This window comes from Argiope bruennichi, chromosome 4 (genome assembly GCF_947563725.1).
Source record: "Argiope bruennichi chromosome 4, qqArgBrue1.1, whole genome shotgun sequence".
In the NCBI taxonomy this organism is placed as follows: domain Eukaryota; kingdom Metazoa; phylum Arthropoda; class Arachnida; order Araneae; family Araneidae; genus Argiope; species Argiope bruennichi.
The window spans coordinates 130,133,800-130,157,859 of NC_079154.1; the positions used below are offsets into that span (position 1 = coordinate 130,133,800).

Below are 24,060 nucleotides of genomic sequence, written 5' to 3' on the forward strand. Positions count from 1 at the left end.
TCTGAAATCGCCGTTATTATTTATTAGTGATATTCAAATTTTCATAAATCAGTCAGCTTCAGTGAGTGATTTATTAGATTGGAGGGCAATTCTTTTTTCTTTAAAATATTAATGACTCAAGAATATTTTGTAGCTAATAATTCGTAATAAATTAGAGACTTTATTGACTTAAGTTACATAAAATATAATTATTTAGTTCTTTTAGACCAATTTAATACATGTATATCTATTATTAAAAGTTAGCCTTTAAAATTAGTCGCTATTAGCCGCAGCTATTATTAAATTAGCTATTAGGCGCTGAATTGAAAGGATATATATTAAACCTGATTGTCTTAAATAAAACTTATTTATGGAATTAATAATGTAGATATTTTAAAAGATCATAAAAAGAAACTTTCTCTTGTATTTATTTCTTTAGAAAATGTTATATTTCTTATTTATTTCGTTTCATACGCACACGTGCTAAAAATGACACATTTCTCGGTTTGTAGTAATATTTAACTTTTTGTCAATATGATGGCAACACGTTGATAAAGGCTAATTTTTTTTCTTATGCACACTATACGGGCTAGTTCAGGTTAATTTTTTTAAAAAAAATTGTGAAATAAATTATTGAAAATTATGGTTAACATTTAAAAAAAATCATTAAAAAGAGATCTTAATTTATAGGTTAAAGCATGGGCATTATTAAAAAGAAAATTTTTGGAACTTTAATTTGATGAAAAAAATTTTTGTGTGTGATAATATTTTTGGACGTTATAGTGAAAAAACGCCGAAATTTCGATCATTTTTAATTAATTAAATATCTAATTAAAAATCTAACAAAATTGATCCTATCTGCGCATTTACGACCTCCAAGATATGTTTGTAGCAAATTTGTTAGCTGTAAGCGGAATGGTCTAACCCGTAGAGCACCAACACACACATATTCATATTCATTAGAAGTATAGATATAGATATATAGATATACTAAGGATAAGCTGTCATTGATAAAAAAAAAAAAAATGTTTTTTCCAAACTTTTAAATTATTGCTGTTCTGTTTTTACTCATTTACGAATGAAAATTTATTAATTTATTTATTAAAGATACCTTTTGCCTCTTGGCAAGAAGTATTTTCAGTCTCATAATTTGGTATTGGATCTACTACTACAAATAATCTTTTGAACAAGCGCAGCACTAAGTGCTTTCAAATAAAAAATATTGCATTAAACTATTGCTCACTTCAGTGGGTAGCCGTGTAAGGGGGTCTGTTGCACGATAAATCCGTCAGGGTCAAACGTCCTCCCGTTGGTGTGGTGTGGTTTGGAGAGGGGGATGCCTGCACAGGTGTCGTCCTCGTCATCTGACCTGGTTCAAAATGACGAGGTCCATCCCAAAATAGTCCTAGTGTTGCTTTAAAACGGAACTTTAATATAACTAAAATAAACTAATCTTCTTCAATGGCTAAAATTAGAATATGAAAATGAAAACTGTCCTCTGAAATAACAGGAAATTTGAAAATAAAAAAGTTTACTTTTAAAATTCGTTCTTCCTTTCTTGTTTTTTTTTTAATCAAGCCAGATCAATATGCAAGATCTCCGATGGGAGGGCGAAAATTTCAGAAAGAGAAAAAATGTATTTCCCCAGGGTGAAAAGGTGAAGGTCCTACTCTTTGATAACAATCTTAGCTGATCAATGAGAGTTCAACGTCGGGAAACAGACGGAGAAATAAACAGATCAGAAATGAGTGTGGTCGGTAGAAGTGTTTTTAAACAGCAGGCAATCTTTAAATTCGGAGAAATAACATCTCCTTATTGCATGAAATGGCAGCCGCTTTCATTTTTTCCATCTTTCTCCAGGCTCTACTGTACGGTGAGTGAAGACAAATTTGCGATTCTTGAGAAAAAAGACTTTACAAAATTTCGATGCATTTAAAACTGTCATGTCATAATTGTTTGGTGCAAATCATTTTTTGAATGATTATATTAGCTATTTAAACTACTTTTCAAGTTTTATTTCTGCATACAATTAATTGATAATGGTAATTCGTGATCGTAATGGAAACTCTTATATTTTAAATTATAATAGTTTTTTTAATAAAACCGTGAAACTAGTGACGCATATATATGCATTCTTATGCAAGCATGCTTAAAATATGTCGTTTCTTTTATTTGCTATGAAGTTATTCAATTACTCAACTTATATGGTTTTGTTTTCATTAGTGCATTTATTTTCTTGAACTATACGCTTTCTTGTAAAAATAGTAATTGATTGCTTGAAGGTACTATATCTACGAATAAAATAACATTTGCAGGTAGTGCCCATATCTTTTTTCAGACATTTTGGACTATTTGTTCATCTACATTTTTAATAAAGAAGTTTTTTTTTTTTTTTCCAATTTGAAGTGTATTGTTATTTTGAGAGATTTTTTAGCATTTAGAGGGAAACATATAATGCCTTTGTTTTTATTTTCTAGTCCTGAATGTTGGTTTCACATCGATGTGACATAAATTTCTAATTACAAAATATTTAGTGAAACTTATAACGAAAAATTATATTTGGAAACTAATGATTAAAAATTAAATTTGAATTAGAAAATTATGTCACATGAGCGATATCATTAATCAAAAAAATTATTGCCAGGATTATAATTTTAATCAGAATATTTTAATCTTGGCTATGTCGTTAACATAAAAAAGGAATTCCATTTCATAAACAATACATTTAAGCAACTGTTTGCAGTTAAAGGAATACCCCATTAATTTTATTTGCAATTTTGAACGAACCTCAAAGCTTTTTTTTTAAAAATTGAATTGAAGATCCATTTATTACTTAAATCATATGTAGTTTCACACGGTGAAGAGCTCAATACTTGAAATATCCTTTTATTGTGCACCTCAGCATAACTTTATTCGAGAATAAGAATTTCGGATAGTTTTTTTCGAAAGTTTTATCTGCAAAACTTGATATATATTTTATTAAATCTCTATTTAATTTTTGCAAAATCTCAATTTATTGCCAAGTACATTTCGAGTCCGCGATTTTCAGTATCAGAGCATTATTGTAGAATATCTTGTGTATTTTAAAATACATTGGATGCCTATTTGACCTGTCAGTAATGTTGTTTATCCACCCATTAATATATCGAGTTTAGTTGTATATTAACATCCTGTTTTAAAGTAATGCTTGGTCTACTTTGAGACGGACCTTATAATTTTGAGCCGTGGTCCGATGACGAGAACGATACCTGAGCTGGCACCCCTTATCCACGCCACACCAGCGGGACGCCTTTCGGATTTAAAACACACCAGACCCGCTTACAAGACGGTTCTTCGGTGGAATCGGATCTCGAACCAGAAATTCTCCGTTTCCCAAAGCCGAGACCTTGCCACCAGGCCACTGCGGCCCATTATTGTATCGAGACTATATGCAGTAAAACGCAATAAAAATAATACGTATAATTTTTATGCAACGCAATAAAAATAATACGATTCAATAATATTTGTTAATATTTAATTTCCTTATTATTTATAATAAGGAAAATATTATTATTAATAAATATAAAAAAATATTATTATTAATAAATATTTTCCTTATATTTATTAATAATAATATTTCCTTATATGAGGAATATCAAAAACTGTTAAGCCATTTGTAAGCAAGCTCATTGTCGACTACAATTCAAGGTCGAATCGTCTTATTGAATTTTTTTTTTAGCTGATGCTATAGCAGACTGTATAAAATACAACATTATAGAATGTCTTCACATTTTTTACCATATGCTTTACATATAATATAAAACTCACGTTGTACTTGTAAATTTAAAAATATTCTTTTTAATGCAATAAATATAATTTTGCAGACGGTCTTTTTTTATAAATTTTATTTAACAAGACTTATAAAAAATAAACCGTAAGTAATTGTTTGTTCTCTATTTTTCTATTGTTTTTCTCCCTCACTTATAACATATGATTTTAATATTTAATATTAATAGTTTCAGAAATGAATGATTCGTATACAGAATAATTTAATGAGATTTGAATTCAATGTGAGTGACAATACTTGATAGTAAATTTTTGAGAAACCGATTTCAAGCTTATATTATATGTGTAACAACGAATTACTATTTAATTAGAAACATTCCCCTTTCAACACATTAATAAAACTAAATTTTTGGAAAAAAATTTTAATTAAACTTTTTTCTGAAGTTCGCTCATTATACTAATATTATTCAATTCTAAGCTTCTCGCGCTACACAACTTTAATAATAATAAAGACTTGACAATGAATTATATTTGCATAATAAGCATGGAACATTCTGATTGGGCAACAATATTTGCAAATCGGTGAAATGAGTCGGAGAGTAGAAATGATGAACCAATGGTTTGTACTGGGGTACCCCCCTCTCCTCCATTTCGAAAATGTCTTGAAAATGGAGAAGGGAGGTAGAAGAGTATTGATGCAGCATCTAGAAATCATAAGCTTTCATATGAAATAAAATTTGGCAAGATCAAACCTATAGTTAGGCCTGGGGAACTCTATCGTGGTCTCCCTCCATTATGTATCATAATGAAATAGCGTTTTTGATATTTTGATCAAAAATGAAGGGGGTCATAAAACCTTGATTACAAATCTAGATTTACAAGCTTACACATGATAAAGTTAATGAAATCAGAGCGGTGGTTGATGTTGACACTTAGGTTTTTCTTATTATTTTAGATGTTATCTCCCGTCACCTTAAAAGAAATAAATAACTTGATAAACAAAATAAAATAATAAAAATATAACCAATTGCTTAAGTTCGGTCACAAAATAATTATTAAACGAATGAATAAAAAGAAAATAGAGAGAACTGTTTCGAAATTAGAATGTAATAAATGCTATTCGATTATATTTTTCTAGGGATCAAACAGAAAGAATTGCTATTTACTATTGAAAATAATGAATGAATATTTTTGAAATAATACGAAATATTTCTTCAATTAATTGTTTATTGTTTGGAGGAAAATGCATCTAAAGGGAGCATTCAGTATCTAAAGGATTTAAATGCTGAAAATGTAGGTAAAATAGTAATTGAAAGTAATTTCATGTCTGCCGATAAACAATCGAATTATATATCATTAACAAATGTTTCTAAAATGAAAAAAAGAGAGGTCGGATTTCATGCAAAATATTAAAAAATGCACAAGTTTCTAATGTAAGATTGAATATCGAAATTTATAACATATGCATTTTAATGAGTCGCTGCCATAGGAGCGAAAAAGATAGAAACAAATTTGATATTTTTTTTACAACTAGATGGCAGCGCTAGTCAAAAGCTTTATTAGAAATGGTATGAAATAAAAGTTTAACGATGAAAATGTTTTAAAAAGCTCGTTTTTTGTTAGTAATCTAAAAGTATAAAAAAAGTAATTTTTTGATTAAAAATATTTTTGACACCAAAACAACAATCGTAAAATCATAATGCACCTATATAAATATTCCAAATAAACTGCAATTTTAACCAACTCATGTTATGTTTCAATTTTTAACGTTTATTGAGGAATTTTCTGCTTTTTCGTATTCATTCTGTTTTATATTTGCCATATTATTATTATTATTTTATTTTAAGTCTTCTGCTTTTCTAATTTTCGTATTTGGATTTTTAATTAAATTTTTTTGATGCAATTTTGAGGTCAAATGAAAGCATGGTTTGTAAAATACCTTTTTCATTGCTATTTTCAACTTTTTAGTTTTAATACTCTTCTTAATTCATTATTTCAGAAAGGAATAATTATTATCATTATTATTGAAAAAGCCTGATTATTAAGGAATTTTTTAATCAGTCTTTTTCAGTATCAGATGCCATTGCTCGTATTTAAGCGAAATTAAATTTAATGGAACAATGTAGTGATTATCATGTATTAAAAATATTAAATTACTGTGTTTTCTTTCGAAACTTATAAAGGCTCTTAATCTCAAAACTGCTACACATGCTGAAGATAATAAAAAATCGATTATAAAATACTACATTCAGAACAATCAAATGAAAATTGATTAAATAATAGCGAATTTTAAACACTTACTTTCAGTATTATTCTAAAATTTGAAATACTTTTTTATTTTAATTATTATTAACATTTTAATAATTAATTTTATTTATAAATTAACATTGTAAATACTTAAAAATTTTGAAAATCAATTTTTTTCTATAATAGATGTATTTTTTTCTATATAGATATTTTGACACATTTGTTTTGATATAAACTTTAGTTAAGTAATCGATATTTTTATGATAAAACATTGAAAACGTTAAAACAGTGTTTTTGCAATGGCATAATTTTGTAATCAAGAATACTTAGATGCATTTTCGCCTCTAGAACATTTTAAAAGAAGTAAAAAAAAATTATTACAAATTCTATCTGAAAAATTTCGATATTTCTTCGCCCCACTTCTTAACATGCAAAAAGTGGACGGCTTTTGCTCGTCCTTTCTGCGATAATCCCTGTAAAAGTAGGATTTGTGTACTCATTAGGGAATGAAGTCTTATCCCCAGAACATAAGGCACATTGGATTAAAAACTTGAATTACTGAATTAGAAACTAAGTCGAATAGTTTTTATTTCATTTTGCTTCCACTGTATTTTAGACTTATCTTAATTAATGAAAAGCGTTCACTATATTAAGTTAAAGAATTGAAAAAAAAAAAAAATGCAGACAAGGCGTATACATATCCAAAGTGTTTTTTTTTTCTCTCTGCTTGAAAACTGATGCCACTTTAGGGATATGTGATGCGCGAGGATAGAACCTGGGACCTTGTGGTTCGCTGCTCAGTAACATGACCACGATACAAAAGCAATTGCTCGGTACCGTAGTTGTTAACTGGCTTATAAGCTTTCACCACAGACTCTTCCCTCCAGTGAGTCGAACGATATGGCTGTTGAATGGTGATGTATTAGCTGTTGATTCTAATGCACCTGTACCCATTTGAGTAGCGCTAAGCGTTATGGCTAGCGTGTGTGGGTGAGTGGTTGCTGCGTCAGGTGAGTCTGGGGACTTTGATTGCGGGTAGATGGCGTCACAACAGCTGTTACGAAGGTTGAAGGTTCATTGTCCGAGGTCACCAATTTAGCCGTTTGGAATGGGCGAGGAAAGGACCTGGGACCTTGGGGTTTGCAGCCCAGTAAAATGACCACGATATAAAAGCAACTGCTCGGGTAGCGTAGCTGTTAACTGGCTTATACGCTTTCACCACATCACTTTCAAGATTCTTCCTGATGGCAATGACGTAATCAGCTTAGAAGGATAATCGTAGTAGGAAGAATCGGTGGCAAATAATTAACTCTTTTGTTTTTCTTTTTGAAGCCAAACATGAGGAGAAGGGACCAAAAAATATTATTTCATATCAATTATAATTCGCTTTCGTAGCGTTTTGTATGCTTGAATTTCATGTTGGCAAATCTATTGTCAATGTTCAGCGCCAGTTCCGAACAAACTGCAGATAAACAGCGTGGATCATTAGGTGGTCATTTATACGCAAAATTCAAGAGATAAGCTGCATTTGTAAAGACAAATCAAGAGATTGGCCTTCAATAAGAGAAGACGCAATTTTGCATATTGAAGATAGGTACGTGAGAAGCTTTTAAATATTGACATATCAAGCTGGACGAGAACTGGAAAAAAACTGTGTTGAGAGTTTATAGAAGGCGTTTGAAAATGAGACCCTATCGTTTTCAATTGGTGCAATATCTGAAGCACGAAGATCTGCTACATCGATTATATTTCAGTGAGACACACCTAACGGTCATGGAGAATGAAGAATTTTAGAAAAAATTATTCAGTGATAAGTCACTGAATAATATATTCCTATTCCTGGATTAGTAAATAAGTATAACATGGTAATTTAGAGTAAAGATCATCCACATTACAATACCAACTTGATTCCCCGAAGTTTAATGTGCTTTACGCAATATCCCATGAAAAAATCTACGATCCGCTCTTTTTTTTTTCTTCTGAAATTACTGTTACTGGAGTAGTGTACCTAGATATGCTCAAATTATGGTTTCTGCCACAGCTACAAGAGGATATACCTAGATTTATTCTTCAGCATGATGGTGGGTGTACCATTACATTTTATGACTTAAATGCAGAACCACCTCACTTAAGCTTTCCCACAATGGTTGATGGGTCGCGTATCTACCACAGACAATGCCCTCTTACCCTGGAAACCACGATCCAAAAATCTCATCCCAAGCGATTTTTTTCCTATGGAGGCACATACACGCGATTTTCGTATGATCGCATGTATGAATCTCCAGGTCGTATGATCATGACTGATTTGAAAGCCCCTATCAAAACTTCTATCTCCAGCATCGATAGAGACATTCTGTAAAGAGTTTAGCAAGAATTAAATTTAAGACGATGTATATCGTATAACAAAAAGGAGTGAACGTCAACGTTTGTGAGGGGTACATTCAAAATTTGCCCATATTACCTCTGCATGTATGTACATTTAGTGAATACATTTACATCATTTCATATCGTGTACCTATGAAATTGGGGCATTCATTTTCACTCACTCTGCATTTTGAGATGATTCTTATTTCTTAACTGAAACGACTCTTATAATCTGATTGAAATCTTTTGATTCTCTTGATAGATTAAAGTTATTCTTATTATATCTTACTTATTAAATTAAAACAATTCATTCTTTACGCATTCATAACCAAGTAATATAATGACTCAGTACTCATTTTTTTTAAGCCTTAATGAATAATCTGTTATGCTAATGCTATAATTGGAGTGCAATACGTTAAATAAATATACATATAAAATTATATTGTTTTTTCAAATCGTAGTTCTACGTTTAGATTTTATAATGCTTTTCTAATTACAGAACACAATTATATAAACTTTTTTGCCACCAAGAAACCTACTTTTCTTTCAAATCAGTGAATCAAAAAGAAATAGTTAATGAAGTGACTGATGTGCAAAACTTCATCAATATTTCAACACTAGTGAGTTAAATATTGAAAAAAAATTAACATTGATGTGTTTCTAACAAAAAATGGTTCAGATGTGCAAATAATTTCAATTTAATGATAAAATTATTTATAAAAATAAAAGTAATATATCATCTCCCATATTTTTGCAGACGTCCTTTCCACATTTCTTGATTCGTATCCTGCGCAACAAATACACGTATATTTTCTTTTAAAAAGAGTTTTAAAAGTGAAAAATTATTTTTTTAATGTGCAAATGTAATAAATCATGCTCGATAGGTATGAAAGGAAGCTTTCTTTTCCTCTCTTTCATCTGTCATACCTCATGCCAAAAATGTAGGTATTTTATAAAGTTTATCGATGTTTTATTTTATGATTTTGTTGCAATATCTACCTTAAAACTGATATTTTCCCTTTTTCTGTGCTAAGCTATCTGCTCTGGAGAAACTTGTTCAGATAACTGGTCAACGGAAACAACCAAGTATACAATTTTAAAATTTAAAGAAGATGCCTACCTACATGTGAGCTGCAGATACCCAAATTTCAAAGTGGATGGAAATGTCAAAGTCATTAAATGTAAAAACGGGCAGTTACCAACAATTATACCGCAATGCATTCTGCTTAAAGGTCAGTAAGCTAAATAAGTTTATTCGATTATCTTGAAAAAAGTCCTTTGTATTTTTATCTTGAAACAAATGAATTATTAAAATTATAATATTGAAAAAATTGAAAAATGAAATTATTATCTTGAAATTATTACCTTCAAAATTGAAAATTGAAATTATTATCTTGAAATTATTACCTTCAAAAATTGAAAATTGAAATTATTATCTTGAAATTATTACCTTCAAAAATTGAAAATTGAAATTATTATCTTGAAATTATTACCTTCAAAAATTGAAAATTGAAATTATTATCTTGAAATTATTACCTTCAAAAATTGAAAATTGAAATTATTATCTTGGAAAAAATTGAAAATTAAAATGATCATCTTGGAAAAAAAATTCTCTTTTCATCAAACGTGTGCAAGGTGGATTAAATGTCTAATTTTATTTTAACCTATGAATTACTTTTCTTTTTTGCACTTTCTGATATTCTTTTAATCTTTCCTGGTAATAAGTTAACTATAAAAAATTTATAACTGACTAAACAATATTTGGAATTTATGATCCACCTTTCATTCATATATACCTATTTGACTATTACTGACCAATACTTGCATTTCACTAAACATATATTTATATTTTATTTCTTTTCTGATTAATATCGAAATTTTATATTAACTTTCTTAAATTTTCAATGATTATCACATTGTAAGTCATATTTATTAAAATTAAAATTTTTGTATTAAATTTTAAATTGAAATAAAGCAGGAAAGTTTTTTCACACAAAATCTATCACTTTTTTCACTTGAACAAACTTTACCAAGCTTTTTTTTTTTTTTTCCCTTGAAAAGATATTCAAAGGCTCTCATGAAAAATTGGAAAAAAAAAAAAAAAACTTTTTGTGCGCTGAAAACACATTATGCACTGATATTTATATGATTTTCTCTCAACTAAGACCCTCCTAGTCAGCAGTGTAATGGCTGGTATGTCGATTATCATCTAAAGTATTTCGACTCTAATTCAAATCTATAAATGATAGCGTTTTATTTTCAAGATTGAAGAAAAAAAATGTATGTATGTAGGAAAAAAAAAAAGAACAAATATTTGAACTGAACATCTGTGTTAGTAAACAATGGAGCATTTTAATAATTTTTCGAATTGGATTCTTTGAGAACATGTCGCATTCGAAATTTATTTTTCTATTCTTCCAGAAAGTTGCCGTCATCTGAAAGCCCCCACCTACGGTTCGATGAAGTGCAGTTCCACAGCACCCGAGGTTGGATCTTCGTGCACGTTCGAATGCCAAAATTCTCATTATCTGCGAGGATCCAGCACCAGAACCTGCTCTGACTATCTCCGGTGGACCGGATCTGAAGCTCGTTGCTATTTGAAACCAGGTGAATTGCTTACGCAGCAGAAGTCGAGTGCCTTCAGTGCTGCTACTGCAAAAATTCGTAAAATTTCCGTTTTGCTTGCAGTGTTCTCGTTTATTAATCGTGCGAGAAATATTGTAATTTTTGGAATAAGTAATCATTAAAAGTTCTTTGACAACAACGGCAAATTTCTTAGTCATTATTACAAGGTGCCCCACAAGGTATGTAGCGCCTAATATTTACAGATTCGGATAGAACAGATCAAGATGAGTATTTTGATGTATAAAAATGTGTTGTCCCCGAATATGATCTAATTAAGAATGTGTTATGAAAACTTCAAGAAACGAGGAAAAAAACCAAGTGAAAATGAATATTTATTAAAAACTTTCAATACAATAGATTTTCGAATTGTTGGCAGTTCGAACAATTGTCGATGTCTGAAATCGAAGTTCACAATCGTGTTCTGAAAACAATCTCCAATTTCCTTTACCTCGATTTCAGTTGCTGCTCTCAAGTCGTCTGATGTTGAGGGCTGTATGAGATAAACTAGTCTTTTTGACGTTCCCCCCCCAAAAAAGTCGGATGGGTTAAGATGAGGGGAGTAAGGTGGCCACTCTCTGCCATTGCTTGTTTTTGTAATGGAATCCAACCCGATTCATCTATCACGAAAAGGTTCGCTAAGAGAGACACAGAAATGAGCAATTGTATATTTGCTCATTTCAGGATCACAACGACTACGTACGGTACGCAATAATGTCTTAGAGATTATTCTCAACAAACCTGTTTTCTACCATTATATACCGTGGCGGGAATTTGCATATTCACTGCAGACGCGCTTTTCCACTCATTGCTTGCCACAATTTTGCGTACTCACCTAGGGAAGCTTCCATGTTGTGCAATTGTAGTATTTTTGTAATTTGGAATACAAACTGTCGGTTTCGTAATTAAAATTCTTCGTGTAATTAGACTATGACACTATATTCAGGGACCCCACATGTTACACATCAAAATGTTCATCTTGACGGGTACTATCCGAATCTGTAAATATTAGGCGCTACATACTTTGTGGGGCACCTTGTTTTTATAGCTATAGCAAGTATTATAATTCTATATAAAAATATCGATCTTTTTAGAAAAATATAAAATTTTATTCTTTTCAGCTTTCTTTGTTTTGTTTTGAGTTATTACGACTTCGTTAATTTATTTTATAGAATGCTCGGAGCCTCCACCACTGATTCAAGGGACTGTGACAGGGTGTTCTCCTGAGAGGAAGCCCAGATATAATGATACTTGTCACTTCCGGTGCAACGAAGGTTACCAATTGTCGGGCCCTACGCACCTCATTTGTAGACGCGATGGCAGACTGACAGACGAAAAAGGGCATCAAAGATTTCCGAGGTGTCTTAGTAAGTAATATATTATTTTAATTATGGATTGTATTGCTTCCATGAAGCCGCTTTTGGGAAATACCAAAATGACTGTAGAAAGAAAAGTAAAAGAAAACTAGGAACAGAATAAGGAATCCGAAATATATTTTCTCATTTAAATATTCATTAGAAGTTATTTACGTCTTATGTTCAAAAACGAATGTAGTTGCACGCTATGCACAGTCATTATCATCAACAACAACAAAAATGACATTTCTGTAACTTTTTTATTTATTGTCGCATCTTCACAAAATTCGGATCGATGGAAATGGCTTGAAGAGACAGGTTTATTCCATTCTGTAAACTGATCGAGATAGAAGTTAATCAGCTACTATCACGAAATTTTTCCCTTACCGAAATTGAGATTTTTAGCTGAATCGATTTATCAGCTTGTAATTAACTTCTAAATAAATTTTTTTGCAATTCTTTTGATAATTTCAAGAGTTATAGAAGTTTTGAAAAATTATGAAAAATGAATAAGTTTGTCTAACACTTTTCAAAGATCTGAATATGAGAGTCTATATAATCATAACTTCATATCAAAAATTTTGTTCATCTTTATGCTATTTATATATTAAAATTTAGTTAAAATACTGATACTCTTTCTGAACAATCGTTTTTTGTCATTTTAATCGATGAAAAAAATACTTTTTCGCTGGTTAAGTATTTGCTTTCTTACGAGTGTGATTTTAAATTGCTCATAAATTGTCACTGTTTCCCTACAGAGAAATTGCCGGCGAATCCTGGCCCAGCAGACAAAGACATATTGCCGGCGACTCCTGGCCCATCTGAAAAAGAGATATTGCCGGTGAATCCTGGCCCAGCTGTCAATCTTGGAGGCGAAGATTTTCAAAGCGCACCCCATCCAGATATTCCAACCTATGGGCCATCTTGTCAAGTGCGTAATGGGCATTGTTCTCATCAGTGCCACCAAGAACCAAATGGTGTTCGATGCTCCTGTAATAGAGGGTATGAGCTTTCTCAAGACGGCAGAACTTGCATCGGTATGCTTGAAGAGTAGAAAGCTAACATATATTTTTCTCTTCTGTGTTTTTTTTCAAGAAATTCTTTGAAGTTAATAACTTTCAGAAAGAAAATGAAATAAATTATGTTCATATTATTCTATTAATTTATTGATTGAAACAGTAGCAAGCATTCTAATAAGAAGATTAGGACATACATATATATATATATATATATATATATATAAACTTGCACCTCTTTGATGGCAAAACATATTTCTGATTAACTGAAGTACATTCTTTTGAAAATATTGTATTTATTGTATGTTAATATAAAATGTTTAGTACAAAATTTTAAATTAGTTTGTCTAATTCATTTTCATAGAAAGGTGCTTTAGAAAAGAATTTGACATACAATGTTTTAAAAGCAGTTAATGTGGATAGTATCATAAACGTACAACTAAATTTAACAAAAAGAATAATCGTGAGAGAAGAAATGGAAATTGGATTTCTCGTTCCATCACTACTGAAACACAATGTCACATCTTTCTCGCAAAGTACAGGATCTTGGAGTATTTTCAGTACCTTCTGCAGAATTCACTCACCCTCATGAAATGTATTACATAAGAAGATAATTACTTATAAAATTTTTTTCATACTTATAAAAAATTCGCATCACTTTCTGTAGCTTTTATTTCTTTTTCTCCAGATATTGATGAGTGCAGGGATGTGGATTTAAACAATTGCGATCATATCTGTCGGAATAGACCCGGAGGTTACGACTGCTTGTGCAGGGAAGGGCACATCTCTCCTGACGGGTTCAGATGCACAGGTAAGTTTTTAACTTGTTCGTTACGCGCAGTACAGTTGCTGTACCAGATAACTTTTTTTTTTCTCTTAGGGGCCGTTGTATGGTTAATTATCTCCTTCACATATTGAATGAATCTTCTAATCACCTGGAAGATAAGATTTTATTTCCATATACTCTCCATCTAATTCGACTTCGATGGATATTGTTGATGATTAGATGGTTGTTCATTAGACGGTAATATTGAGAATTATGAGGAATTTGAATCCATAAAAAAATCCATGTTTTGCTATGTCAAATCCATGTCATGTTAAGCATGAATGAAAGGAAGCACATCCTCATTCCTTCCTCATATTTTTTTCTTTTTTCCAACTTCTCACCTTGTATACAATATGTAGTAAGTACAAAGTTCATAACAAATGAGAACCTATTGCATAGAAATGTACTTATGTAGCCGGTCACTCGTTACTGTGATTCAGTCCGGTTAAATGGCAAAAGAAAAGAAAAGAGAAAGTGTATGTTTCAAATGTGATTGACTTTGTAATGCTTGAGAGTATACAATAGTTTTTGTAGTTCACTTATATGTGCATATGTAGAGATTGTCTGGTTTGCCGGCTCTAAAAACTCAATATATAACTTTCTGTCTTAGAGGAATCCTTGTCTAAATCTAAACCGCATAATTCTAAATATTAGTCAGAGATTTGCTGATGATGATTGCAAACGCCATTCTAATTGCAAATTTAAATCTCTTAAACTGAAATGGCATATTTGGAATCACAGGAATGCAAAAAATGAGAATATCACCATTGAAAGGCCCTGTTAAGATTTTGCTTCTATGACGTTTCTCCTTAATTTTTTTATTGGAAGCCACGTTCGCTGCAAAGCTTTGGTTGATTGATATTTCTCAACACGATAATTGACGCACAGATTTTAAATTACATTTTGTGTGATGACTTCCCACGCAGATCGAGTGAAATCAAAAATACTGTTGAATAATTAACCGCTTCACCTATTTCCACAATAGTGTTGATGAATTTGTATATGACTGTCTCGAGTTTAATATTCAACTAAATAATAATGTTAAGCTCATAATGGCTATGTTCAAGAATAGATCATTGTCTCAGTCAGTCGTGATTCATGTAATTAGTTTGATTATTGGGAAATACTTTTTCAAACAATTTTTATTTTGCTAATAGTAAAATGTAGAATTTATGAGGTAATTAAATTCATCCTGAGATTAGATCAATTGGCACAGTTCGCAATTTCTAGCAATTGATATGAAAATATCTCAGATAATCAGTCTTTTTGTAGCCGGATAAGAATATTTGTATACAATTACAACGTCTTTACGATTTGTCAAAAAATGGAGTACTTCAGACGTGCAATTACTTCATCCGTTGGTGTCAATCAAGGAAATTACAGGCACTGTTTGTCTGTAATCTCCTGCAAGCGATATTAATGCGTTCCCAAGTGATCTGATGTTTCTGCACAAATCTTGCAATGATCGATGAAGAGCCTCTAGCGAATTTGTAAGCGCCATTTTGCATTATCCCAAATAAAAAAAAATTAAATTCTGCAATACTTCTTCCATGCTGGATGCTTTGGAAATGTTGCACACGGGAATATCAAAGAATAGCATGTTCAGTGGCAATTTCATTGTAGAATGAGTAGTTCTTCCAACTGGCAGTCCTTCCAACATTCCGGTAGCAACGGACGTAAGAACTATAGCTATATCACTTGGAATGAATTTGCTGCCAGAATCAATTCGGAATGTTTTACCAGTTCCTCTTGGTTCAGCTAAAAAGATTTCTCTAACTCCGTTATTGACAATTTGCATTATTTGACCTTAAATGTATTTTTTACTCAAGCATTTGCATAAAATTCACTTGTATTTTTTTTTTTTTGCAAAGAATGTAATTATTTTAAGGCATGTGTGCCTTTGTACATTTCATTGATATAAAAAATTTTATTCTTTATTCATGTATGTTATTATGAACAATTGATAAATTTCATCTTTGGGTTAAATTTAATTAGAGATGTATTTTGACTGTGAATGAAGAATTGGGATGACTGCTTTTACATGCATTTTTTATATTACTAGCTCTTAGTTAAAAGAAAATAGAAAATTTGTTAAATGTAGACTCATAGCAGTTGATTTTGCTTTATATTTAGTCCTTATGCTTTATATTTAGAAAAATTTCCATTTATTAACTTCTGCTTTTAACTTTATTATATTCAAAAGCTTCAGAGCATTTGCATAATGTTTTTTTCTATTTCCACAGCTGCTAGCAAAATATTTTTATCGGCGCATCCAAATGTCCTGCGAGCAAAGGTCCCAATATAATGGAGAACATATGTGTAGCTAATCGCAAATTATATTTCATCTCTAAAATTCTCTCAAGTTCGGGCATTATCGAATGAAATAGTTCAGAATGAGTCTGCGTACATAGGATTAAATACAGAAATCCCATCCCCTTCCTAATTGCCCTTCTCGTCCCTATATTCTCATATTTATATCTTATATACTGTAATAATTGATTTTGAAAGCTAAACGTAAAAAAGTTTTTCTTCAAGCTCTTACCTTTTAAATTTTGAAGCCTGGCATTCCCAGCGAATGCTTTTGAAAATGCTATTAATACGAGATTGCCCAGCCAAAGTTTCGTTAAGAATTTCAATTCTAGAAACGTTAATTCAGAATTCAAGAATGTTAATCGAGTTTTGTGGAAGCTAAATTTTCTATATCTGGTAATTAAATTACTGTAAAAAGCTTAGAAAGAATTTCAAACCTTAACGTTTGATTCAAAATTAAAATGTTCTCAAGGTTGGTTAATTATATTAACGTCCCGTTTTAAACCATCACTTGGACTATTTTGTGACGGAATTCGTAATTTTGAACCGCGGTCAAACGACGAGGGCGGCAACTGAGCTGGCATCCCTTTTCCAATCTACCACATCACACCAGCGGAAGATCATTTGTCCCGAAGGGGGACCCACTTTTGCGACGGTTCTTCAGTGGAATCAGGTGTCGAACCTGAAACTCTGTGGTTCTGAAGCCGTGACCTTTCCACTAGGCCATGAAACGTCTACTAAGCTTAAAGATTATGACAGTTATCTGAAACATTCTATTTAGATAAAGGATGTTCAGTGAAAAGAATAAGACGAGATCGGCTAAAGCTTGAACTTCAAATAAAAACCTTCCTTGCTATATTGCTTCCATAACATTATTATATTCATTATATTATTGTTTCAGATATTGACGAGTGTTTGGACGACAATTTGAATAAATGCGAACATATTTGTCAAAACACAATAGAGGGCTATAACTGCTCCTGCAGGGCGGGATACGTTTCTACCAATGGATTCAGGTGTGAAGGTGAGTTCATTTAGTCTCACAGAAATGACCAGGATTTATGCTACAACACATGCATCCATTTCACCATATTTATCCCCAATGATATAATTAAGAAAAGTTGTTTTATATGAAACATTTAAACCTTTTTCAGTCATTAATAAGTAATTTATTGAAAATCTATAAAACATTTTTATTGATTTTTTAATATAAAAATTGAATTAAAAAAATATATTTGTAAATATATTTTAAGAAATACGTTGTAAAGTAGTAAAAACTCAGTTTAATTAAATTTGTTTCATCGGTTCAGTTAAATCCGGTTGTCGGTCATACTTTTCCAAACTAGACATCTAATTGAAACAAAAGAATTTTTTACTCACAGATTCATATCAGAAAACCATATGAAAACCCGAGTATAGTACTTTACAAAGTATCGTTTAGTTCTTTCATTTTTAATTTCTCGTATACGAAGTAGAGGGGGAACAAAATCATTAAAAAATTCGAATTCGAGATCTTGACGAATTTTCACACTTCTAACACCTTCGAAGTTACCGAATTTTAATAAAAATTTCTAGGAAAGTATATTTTAACTAAATAGCACAAATAGACTTTTGATTGCATTTTTCCTATATGGAAAGTGAAAATAATGAAAACAAATTCCACTGTTTTATCTATTTAAGCTAATTTTTTTGAATTACACATTAAAAATGTTGGTTAAAAGCTTGCAATGAGTTATAATAATGAGGACGACATCTTTATTTTTTAATTTCAGTAAAATGCCAACTTGAGGATGAGCAAAATGCAGAATAAAATAGCTACAGAGTGAGGAAAAAAAAGACTTTTGATAATTTAAATGTAATGTAACAATGTGACGAATTTAGATATCAGTTAGATCAAACGTAATTAGATTTACCTATACGAAAACAGCAATACTTGCAATAAGTCGAAGAGCATTTTTTGTGAGATTTCTAACACAAATTTTGAATCAAATCGCCATATACCTTTATTTATATAAATTGTTAAAAGTTTATCAAGAAATTAGAATTATTTTAACTTTATTAAATATACTTACTGGTTATTATTAATTTATGTATGATTTATTACAAACAGAAAATATTGAAAAGAAATCTTCATTTCGTTTGTAATTTGGAAGCTGCCATTTTTCTTACTGTGCATATTTTGGGAGAAAGTTTTTCTTTATTCCGAATTCTTGAAATAAATAAATTTTTATAACTAATCAACACAGAGACAGCCAATTTTTACTTGACTTTAACATCAAATTAATTTTCTCTTACAAAACTATTGATTTTTATATTATCTTTCAGGCTGCCGAATGAATTCGTACCAAACTAAGTTCGACACCGTTTGTAGAGACTGTCCTGCCCATTCCCACACAGATGGCGAAGCAAAAACGTCAATGAATGATTGTATTTGCAATCTAGGATTCAATGGAAATCCCGGACAACGAATTCCTTGTAAAGGTAGAGACATCTATTAATATTAGTTTTTTTTTTCTTTACCACAGGAAAAAAGCTTCAGTCCATCAGTGTCAATGATTTACAACAATTGACAAATTTATGAAAGGATTTCATTAAGAATTTAAAATGTTTATTGATTCAGACATGGGAATTCATAGAGTGTATCAATAATAAATGGTTTTGAATTTCACCCGGAAAGTGTTGAATATATCGGCAGAGAAGTAGCAGCATATCGGTAAGTTCATATTGTGCTCAATTTGCAAAAACATCAAGCAAGAATTTCAGCCAAAAAATGTTGAGCTTTTTTTAGGAATTTTATTTCAACACATTTTTTTATTTCAACAATCGCTTTCACCGCTCACTTCAGTAGAAGTAACAATTAGGTACCTCCAAAAGACCACCAGCACCAACACAGACTTCTCATGGTCGGAAACACATCCAACTAGTCCTCGTAGAAAAACGTATGCTCATAACATTAAAAAATATTTTAAAGTTTTTGCATAAAAATTCATTTTCTAAACATGCACACATCTGCATGTACACACACCTATTTCTCTGCCTATGATTGAGTTATTGATATCAGCGGTTAAAATAGCAATCAATACACATTAATGTATTTTAAAGTATATTTTATATCAAAAGTCTAAGTAGATGATAACAAAATAAAAAGTAAGATTGGACAAACATAACAAAATAGTACTTGCTGTGAGATATGTTCATTTTAAATTTTTCTTTCACTAAGAGTAAGAATTGTAATGAATAGAAAAGAAGGCATTTCTTGAAAAATTGGTATATGACTACTATACTAAAATGGCGCATCTTATAAAATTTGGATCAAATACATCAGCGAGAAGAAACATTTTTCTGCATATAGTTTTCACCAACGTACCATAAAACTTCACGATAATGACTATACTTACATTTCACACAAAATTTTCCTTCTCAACGAGGGTATTAATTTTTCTAAAATTGATTTGCAGATATCGATGAATGCGCCGATGGAAAGAATTTCGGCTGCTCCCATGGCTGTGTCAACACGCCTGGGAGCGCTCACTGCACGTGTCCTCTCGGGTACCAGCTCAAAGATGATGGAAAGACTTGCACTGGTGAAGTAACATAATTTATTTCAGACCAGAAGTTTGTAGTTACTTTGATACTGACTACTAAATTTTTAATAAGGAATGCTTTCATTTAATTATTTAATTATTTTATTTCGAAATTTTTTTATTTGTTATTTATAGTGTTTTGAGAATACCATACAAAGTAGTTTCGTATAAAATCAACATAACTGCAGATTTATTTAAAAGAAAACACAAGAATTCATATATATGTATCCGATCCCGCTTTAAAGCAAGAACTTTAAGACATTCAAATTAATGTCATTTGAATCTTAAATTAATGTTCATGATAACATTATTGCATTAAATATTATTATGATTGCTAACTCACAGGCCTTTTCTTATGATTACTAAATTCACAGAAGTTTCTTTAAAATCATTATTCCAATTATTTAACTTTAGGAAAAAAAAGACTTTAAAAAATGTTCTTTTTTTGAAATTTGATAAATAAATATTTTCTATCGAATTTACTTCTATTATCATTAGGTAATATATCATTCTCCATCCCATCCTCAACATTTGAATGGCAAAAACGATATACTCCATCAAGTCCTGAATTAGATAAAATGAAAAATCTCCATGATCTAAAACAAGTTTCACAGAATTTAAGAATTGTTTTTCCTCTGCTTATGGCATTAACGTTCAGCTGTACTAGCGTAATATTTTCTTCAAGTATAAGTTATATTTGTTTTCAGATTTTTTCAACTGACATCCACCATGCTTTTATTCATTTATCCTATTTTTTCATCAAAATTTCAGTTTCCAATCAGATTTCCAAAATATATTTCAGAGTTTCTATTTTTTGTTCTTTTCTAGACTATTCAGCTACTGAAATTGAGAATAAAATTATCACTCATGATCCCATTTTCATTTTTTTTTCTATCACTGTAGACATTGACGAATGTAGTATCAAAAACGGAGGTTGTGACGGCATTTGCCACAACACGGTTGGCAATTTCACTTGCTCTTGTCCGGAGGGATATGTAGACTCCCCAAATGATAGATACAGCTGTGATGGTAAGTAGCCTTTCCCAGTTTTAAGATTATTCGACGGAAGTAATAACATTATCGGGAGAGTGCTTCCCACATTTCTGTTGTCTGCCTATTTTTCCGATGGATTCCGAACTATGACATGTTCTATATTTTAGCGGCAGAGCCACAATTATCATCACTTTTACGAATTATCGCTTTTGCTTATAAGCGTATTTCAACGGCATGCCCTCAGTCAGATTTTCTTTAAAATATTTCACACATATACAACTTTATTGCATTACAAACATTCATTTAGTATATTACGTATTTGAGTTGTGTTTGTATTCTTACAGAACTTCCACCACTATGTCCGTAAAGTCAACGGGTTCGCTTGTAGTGGATGTATGGTGTGACACAATCAACAAGCCTCGGTAACAAACGATTTCTATTTACACGAAGACACAGATAACAAATAACAGATGAGATGTACACAAGCAACACACAGCAGCACACTTAATACAAACAGCAGCCCAGAAGTAGTATTCTGTAGCTAACAACAACCACAGCACACAAAGCGGCCAGACAGAAATCAGCAGGAGGAGGGAATCTACATAGTTACTCCGTATGGTCTCTCTAAACACCTGCAATTCTTCACTGTCTCCTAACTTTAATTATATCCATACTCACTACAACACGACTGGCTACTCCACACACAACTCGATGTTGCTTCTATTATAAACTCCAGGATTCGGCACACAACTCGATGTTGCTTCTATTATAAACTCCAGGATTCGGCACACAACTCAATTTAGCAATCGCTTGAACCGCTCTCCATTCTTGCGCTTCGCTGCACTGATCCAACTATTCCGTCATTTACCTCCTACGCGACTCTAAGCCTCTCGACGACTCTATACACGACTGTCTTCGACTTGGACTACCGGCCTTTTATAAAAAGTTCTGGAACAATCAAGCATATCTCGGCTTCTATTGGCTCTATCGCCAAAATTCTTAAATATACTATTATCTATTTTGGCGCCAAAATCGCTAAATTCAACTCCAAATCATCAAAACCTCGCCAAATTTGTCACCTGGCCCTGAGATTACTGATTCGGATCCGATCAGCATCCAACAGAATTGATCATAAAACGGTCTTTCCAGTGATCAATTGACCGTGCTTGGAAGCAACATTACAGATTTGTAAGAGTTCAGTCATGAACAGACAGAAAACCTTTCCCTGGTCATATCATAGAAGGTATTAGACTGATTTACTGTTTTAACGCTTTATTAATAGTGATACAGAAAATAAAAAGACATCGGTTGCTTTATCGATAAATATGTCAAGTACTAGATACTCTTTGATAGATTCAAGACAGAGAGAATAATATAGAAAATAATTATAAAATTGGAGTTCCACAAGGATCCTGCCTTGGGTGGATTCCTTGGCTTACGATAGTTGGTAGGTTATTTAGATTCATAAATAGTGAAAAAAATTCAGAATGCACATTGTTTGCAGACGACATCTTGATAATGACAACAGAAAAGGCATCTTATAAATTTATGGAAATCCCAAGAATTCTGTTGAGTCTGTGGAAAAGTTCTCAAAAGATATTAAACAGAAAAAAATCGCCCTTTATTGTTTTCCTTTATGGAAAAGCCATTACACATTTCCGAATTAGGATATGTTGCTATTAAAAGCGTTAAAACTTGAAATACCCTGGACTCATTTTTGGTGAGAAGATGACTTAGAAACCTTATTTGAATAGCCAAAAAAACAAAGTTCTTTCAATGCAATTTAAATTACAAATACATGAGTGCATTTAATTCTCATCTGGTTTTAACTATTGATATTGGTTTATTGATGTCTTGTATAAATGACACCTTTAAGAGTACCCATATCTCCTTCGCCACTTCTTTTCTGAATATGATCGATTAAGGTTGTCAATATTTCTTTTTTCTCTCTCTTTCAGACTTGGACGAGTGCATGGAAGGAAATGGGGGTTGCAGCGACAAGTGTGTCAACTTCAAGGGAGGATTCCATTGTTTCTGCTCCGAAGGATACCATCTCCATCCCGACGGCAAATCCTGCATTCGTGAGTTCTTTTCTTTCTGACAGAACTGTTGATTTTAGATTCTTCAGAAGATGGGAAGAGTTTGAATTGAGATTCTTGCTTTTGTTTTTCTCAGCAACACTTGTTTTTAAACTTTTTTCGGTAAAATCGCTGTATATCAAATAGTCTTTACGAAACATAGTATAGTACATATCAAATAGTCTATACGAAAACTTCTATTACCTTAATCTAATATCTAATATTCTATTCTTATAATTTTTTAGTGATATTTTTAAATGAATCTCTTCTTGGTGAAAGAAATATTATCGATATATCATCTGATACATTCTGCATTTAAATCAAATCGAAATGGGTATCTCCGTAAAATTTATATAGTAAGTATGTTTTGATGAAGCATCAGCTGAAATACAAAATGTAGGATGTAAAGCACTTCTCGTGTAAGTTTTTCAGAAAAAGACAACTTTTTTTCCTTTTGACATACTGATGATGCGAGAAAATATTTTGTAATGCTTTCATGATAAATCGAAATGGAACTCTCAATGGCCTGTACATAGTTTAAAGTGACAAAATCAAAAGAAAAATTAAAACGAATTAAGATATTTCTAGTTTTATGTTGGCATTTATGTACCAGCAAAAATCATGCACATCAATATATATGCAAAATATAGAGTGAATTTGAACTCACCTGCCAAATGAATAAATGTGATAGAAGAGAACATGCGGAAAATAAAACACTTTAGCAATCCTGTCCTGTTTCTTGCGATTTGCAAGATATGGCGGATAAAGTTACCAATCGGGAGAAAATTTAAAAGTTTACTGATAGATCTACATGTAAACTAATCTTCCAACTCTTGTAAAGTATATTTTGAAAGAGCAGAAAATATCCTACAAAATAACAACATTTTTAATGATCATTCGACCTGGAACTGAATCTGCAAT

General features: G+C 31.4%; 1 protein-coding gene across 2 annotated transcripts in view; it reads left to right on the top strand.

Annotated features, from left to right (window-relative positions):
• Window positions 1-1,714: 1,714 nt before the first annotated feature.
• Window positions 1,715-24,060, top strand: part of LOC129966672 (sushi, von Willebrand factor type A, EGF and pentraxin domain-containing protein 1-like) — a 38,617-nt gene continuing 16,271 nt past the window's right edge. Inside the window, exons 1-11 of one of the 2 annotated variants that reach the window (XM_056081185.1) lie at window positions 1,715-1,852; window positions 9,390-9,587; window positions 10,777-10,962; window positions 12,150-12,344; window positions 13,091-13,369; window positions 14,037-14,159; window positions 17,386-17,508; window positions 18,810-18,965; window positions 19,943-20,068; window positions 20,972-21,097; window positions 23,020-23,142. In XM_056081185.1, coding sequence (XP_055937160.1) covers window positions 1,804-1,852; window positions 9,390-9,587; window positions 10,777-10,962; window positions 12,150-12,344; window positions 13,091-13,369; window positions 14,037-14,159; window positions 17,386-17,508; window positions 18,810-18,965; window positions 19,943-20,068; window positions 20,972-21,097; window positions 23,020-23,142 — 1,684 coding nt within the window. In that variant the 5' untranslated portion in view covers window positions 1,715-1,803. The remainder of the gene's footprint in view (window positions 1,853-9,389; window positions 9,588-10,776; window positions 10,963-12,149; window positions 12,345-13,090; window positions 13,370-14,036; window positions 14,160-17,385; window positions 17,509-18,809; window positions 18,966-19,942; window positions 20,069-20,971; window positions 21,098-23,019; window positions 23,143-24,060) is intronic. The other variant, XM_056081186.1, reaches the window with a different exon arrangement.